At 52.2% G+C, this 5445-nt stretch overlaps 1 protein-coding gene across 1 annotated transcript; it reads right to left on the bottom strand.

The window, feature by feature from the left end:
• Positions 1–189: 189 nt before the first annotated feature.
• GLOTRDRAFT_133902 (uncharacterized protein) lies at positions 190–1496 on the bottom strand (the record flags this gene model as incomplete). Its single annotated transcript, XM_007872875.1, has 4 exons — positions 190–266; positions 319–576; positions 1107–1299; positions 1347–1496. 4 exons carry the CDS (start codon positions 1494–1496, stop codon positions 190–192), a joined length of 678 nt encoding a protein of 225 aa, XP_007871066.1.
• Positions 1497–5445: the final 3949 nt, after the last annotated feature.

Here is a 5445-nt window from a genome sequence, read left to right as displayed (position 1 = left end):
GTCCTGAGACGTCGGTAACCTGTTCCCACCGAACAGCTTCTTCGATGCGTTACTCAAGGCCCTGTCGAGGGCATTCGTAGCCGCACGCGACGCAGCGCTGGTGGGCGAAGACGACAAGGGAGGACTGTTGAAATTCGGCAGCGGAGGGAAGATGATGTCAGACTTGGATACGGCACGTTCGCGCCCACGTCAACCAGAGGCGAAAGCGGCGCTCTGCGATCGGCGCTTCTGTGCAGGCAGAGGGTTACGTCTCAAGCCGCTGATCTCTGTTACTCCGTCAGCAGCCTGACAGGGATACTGCGATCAGGAATTCCTTACTGGGAGGGAAGAAGACCTTGGGATCCAACACTTCCACAGGAATCTGACGATCGGCCTCAGCTGTGGACGTAGGCTGGACAGTCTCCTCGCTCGGCCATGGTTCATCCGACTGAGTCCGCCTAGTATGCACAGACGACAAAGACGAGCGTGTCTTGGACGGGCGTGGAAATTTCGACTTCGCGAGCGCGGTGCTCCCGAAGAACTCCTCGAAATTACAGCGCTCGATAACCTCGCGCTTGAGCAGGCGCCGGGTGAGCTCTTTGACGTCGGGGGGGGACGGGCTTCAGATCGTCGGACTGCTTGCTGGGATCCTCGGCGGGGAACTCGATCCCTTTTGACTGCTCGATCTTTTTCAGCAGTTCGACATGGTTGTTGGCGTGGAAGGGGGAGTGCCGACCGCCATTTCGTACAGGACTGCACCGACGGACCGTAGGTCGACGCGGGCGTCGTCGTGCTTGTAACTCAAAATTTCTGGTGCCATCTACAATCTACGGAGAAATTAGTCTTGTGTTACCTGCTATCGAAGGCATGTCGCACGGTGAGTCGCAACGCGTCTCCGCCGTCATCGCGATGGGTAACGAGCGAGGGAAGCCAAAGTCAGCGATCTGAAGGATGGGGACACCTAGCGGATGTCCCCTGGCTAACTCCCCTGGACTAGCAGACTTAAGCAGCAAGTTCTGCGGCTTGATATCTCGAGGGATGAGATTCCTATGTCGGAGTTATTTGAGCGCGCGGGCTGCACTTTGTCACATCACATGCAAGATGTTTTTGGACGGAGAAGGACGTACCGAGTTGTCTCAAGAAACTACGGACGACGATCCCATCCAATCCACATGTCCGCGGGTAAGGGTAGTACTGTGGAGGCATACCTGGACCTCGGATGCACTCCAGTCCCTCGACTCTACCCCGCTTGCGCATGTAGTTTTTCAAATCGTCCCCGGCGCAGTACTCCATAATCAGAAAGATGTTGTGTTCCGCATTCTAGTAGACGCATTAAATAGGACAAGCTGTAGGGACAGAGTACATACGATGATGTCAATAAGCTTCGTGATGTGACGGGGTGTGCCTTTGACGATGTCTATCTCGCTCTGTAAGTAATCCAGCAGTTTCTGATTCAGACCGCTCCGCTTGATAGTCTTGATAGCGACGTCCCGATGTGCTTCTGGCCGAACGGTCATGCTTCGTAGTCCCGCTCTCAATATCCTCACTCACCGGATGATAGCCCTTGTACACGATCGCAAAGCTCCCTTTCCCTAGACTACTCACCATCACATACGGCTTCACTTCCTCACTATTAGCAGCGCTCACAGCCGCTGGCATGCTGCATGTAGTCTCGTTCTTGATTGTATTCGGTGATACAGTTGCGATCCACTCAGACCGAATATCACAGCAAATGTCTTCTTAATGCGATGCCTAAGTCGGACATTTAGTTTCGACAAGCCAGGCCCGCTGCGTCTGTCGAGCACGATACAAGCGTAGAGTAATCTGTGACGAGCGGCAGCCGGCAGCGACAATACAACAGTGGGCCAAGATCTGATGCCGATTGTAAGAGGCGCACGGTATGCGGGGTCCTTGGGGTAGCTCCTCGTATACCTCTTTGTCCTTAGCCTTTGGTAGCAACTATTTACACAACGTGCACTTGAAGTTCTTCTCTAAACCTTCATCCACATATAATACAGCACTACGAATCAAAGAAATGAGCCGTTTCAACTGGCAGCCATCCTGACCAGTGTGACGGAGACGCGACGTTAACGCGACGCGACTCGGACGCGACTCGCCACACAAGCCTGAATATGGTGGCGTGTGGCCTATAAGCAAATTTATCGTACATCTGACTCCCACTATATCTTGCCTTACGATTATCAACCTCCCGGGTACGTTCATGTCCGTCGACTCTGTCAAGACGAAGTCGGTAGCAGAAACTTGAGTACCTTTTCTTGACGAGTTGTGTGAAAGTAAGCCCTCCGCTACCACATTCTACCACTCTCCATGCCTGACCTAAATTGCCATAGCCTCACGGACAGTCATCTCGAAATCAGTTTTCCGCCGGTGTGAGCCTCGAATTCGTATAAAATAACAGTGCTAGAATGGGAATGCCAAAACAGATGAATCGAATGAAGGATCTTAGAGTCTGGTCAAACGAGGTGAGATTCCTGCAGTGGATTGTTCGCGATAACCATTGAAAACTCCGGCGCTTCAACCACTGTCAGGCACGCTGGGTGCTGACGCCTGATGCCAACCATTAGGAGTTGGACCTACTTACAGGGCGTTCCACGCCTCCTCTTGCATGCGCAGGCGTCCACTGACGCAGATATTCGCATGCCAACGGGCTGGGACATGTTATGGCCGCGCCTAAATATCTCTCGTTGCCGCTGGAGGACCATACATAGGCGAGTTTCGAATGCGGCGGCAACCAAACGTCATGGCTAGGTCAAACAATTAGTGGTCCTGTCAGTACTCGCCCTCGGTATTCTCCTCCAGCCACTCATGCGATGTGAGCATTGATCATGGGATTCGTAAATGCCAAGGACCATCCGCATGGACCGCACTGACAGAATCAAGATGGATTAATTTCAATACACACCGGGACTATAGCGCCAGCGATTTTTCGTGCTCACCAGAACTCTGTACAGCCTTGCTCGGACTTCCATACCTTTGTGCCATCTCTTCGCGAGTCGATGTAAGTCGTGCTTTGTACATATGCGGGCAGCCAGTTGAGACTCACCTATATCTGACTGTAGAAGAAGCACATGGCAATGGGGCAGACACCATCCATATCCGAGACAACGAAGCACTTCTGGGCGGGTTGCTGCATGATTCAAAACAGAATCTCTTCCAGTACGCGCGAGGCGGCGCCCTGCGACGCGCTGGTACATTGTTGTGGTCTCCCCACACGATATCAGGACAAAACGGGATACATCAATATCAGGCAGTCGCGCACCAGGGCGAAGGAGGGATTGATGTATCGCATTCATGCACAGGGCGAAACGAGGCGTCGGTGTCTCGCATTCACGCACCATGGCGAAACGAGACATGGACGTCGCGCACCAGGACAATACATCAAGGGAATGGAACGCCGCCCGGCTCATGCAGCTCGGGTAGGCCAAGGTATTCACCAGAATCTAGGCAGGCGAACAGAGCGCGCTACGTCAAAGCTTCACCTCCTAAGCCCGGGACCTCCATTACGTTTATGCGCCAACGCTGCGCATCGACGTGGCTGCACAATGAACAAACAGACGCACCAAGAATTACACACCATCTCATACCGCATGTCGCCTCGCAAGTTATGTGAAATCTTCTCCCGAGCAACACTGAGTTTCCACCACCTCCCATCCACAGACGCCCCGATACACCCGGAATACGGCTTCGCCTCCCGTGATATCCTTAACCTCATAAACACTACCGCATCCAAGGAACTTCGCGATCATGGAAAGACCACTCTGCCACTGAGGATACTGCGCAACGACACGGCGGGCCCTCCACGACAGCGAAGCACTCCAGGCCTACTAGTACGATTCGCGCCAGGCATGGTCCAGGAAACGCTCGAGACAAACGGCTAAGGAGGCGGACTGCTGCAGTAACCGTTGAGCTAAAAAAAAGAACGAAGATAGAAAAGGTGACCCTTCCTCGCGAGTCGACGCGCATGCGCAAGGCTCGCGTTTACGGCTTCAAGATGACCCGCCATCGGATAGGACCCCGATCATTCCAACTCGCGCTCAGCGCCTACGATGGTTTCAATAGACTTTGCGAGAAGGCAGCTGCTATTATAACGATAAAAATTACGTTTATTATGTGTTTGATACACATAGAGTACGCCCGTTGACGACTTTATCAACCTTAGCTCGTGACTTCGCAGTTGCCGGTGACGTGTAGAGAGCGTCGCCTACGGGACATGCTAGACAGAATACCACTGGATTTTCTGGATATTGTCACTCTTCAGGAGTTCTGCAAAACGTGAGTTCCACGCTTCATCTATTCATCCCTCTTCCACCGACAGGATCTGAAGACGGGTGATGAATAGCAGCTCCCCTGATCCCGCCATATCTCCGCAAAAGATTGCGAACTGGATTGATTGGCTGTTGTTGGTAGGATCAACTCTTCACAATTGAACAACACGAAAACAGACACAATGCCCAGGTTCCTCTTCTCCCAATACTACTGCCACAAAATGTAAGTCAATATGTATAGTAGTATGAAAGGCAATGCCTGAAAGGGGAGTTGTGCGGAGGGATTTGCGTGCCACATAGCGTGACCTCCGGTGCAATCTTGCCAAACCCCCGCCTTGAAAAATAAGCTCAGCGGTAGGTATATTTTTCGTCAATTACTATTAACGCTGCCACTGCTGTAGAATACATTTGACTGTAGAAGACCGTGGCATATTGTATGCGTCGAGAATGTGGCTGAGATCTGAGATATGTGATTATCCCTTGGCCATCGAAGTCGGAGTTTGTCAAAGTGGTCACCCGCTTGGGTGCTTTCAACCACCAGTCCCTTCCTTGCAACTAACGATAAATTGCTCTTCTGGAACTCCATGTCCACTTCATGCGCCACAACCTATTATTCTCAAGCTTGCGGGACGACACTTGACGAGAACAATTCCTTCGATCGCGATAACGCATGGTCCTGCTTTCAAGATGTGGCATTTATGATGGAAGAGGTGAATATATAAATACCCTCACTGTACGCCTTCTTACTGCGCTTCGCTTCTCAACCACTGCAGACCCAGATACAAGTCAACCAAAGTTATCAGTGGCTCGACTGTAGTGACTGTGGCTCGAGTGGGCATCAGAGTATGGTAGGTACTACAGCTACTCATCACAGTTGTCGTACACGACGCGTCCATCTTAAACCAAATGACTAACTGCATACCTACAGCCTGTTACACGCTTGCAGTTGTTTTCGATACCTCCCGTTTATGTTCCGGGCTCGATGTATGGTGCCACAGCAGGCGGCAGCCTCGGCAGCGAAGGATCGCAGAACACAGACTGCGACGCCATCGCTGACGAGGGATGGCCGGAACTGCAAGGTGCAGAGCTCTCGAAATGCTCGACATTGGAGGGAGCACTAGACCAGAAGCATATAGCCCAGGTGCGAGGGTTCACTAAACCTGTTTGCACGGGTTGAGTA

Source organism: Gloeophyllum trabeum, assembly GCF_000344685.1.
Source record: "Gloeophyllum trabeum ATCC 11539 unplaced genomic scaffold GLOTRscaffold_00020, whole genome shotgun sequence".
Taxonomy (NCBI): Eukaryota; Fungi; Basidiomycota; class Agaricomycetes; order Gloeophyllales; family Gloeophyllaceae; genus Gloeophyllum; species Gloeophyllum trabeum.
This window is presented reverse-complemented; position numbering and strand designations above follow the sequence as displayed.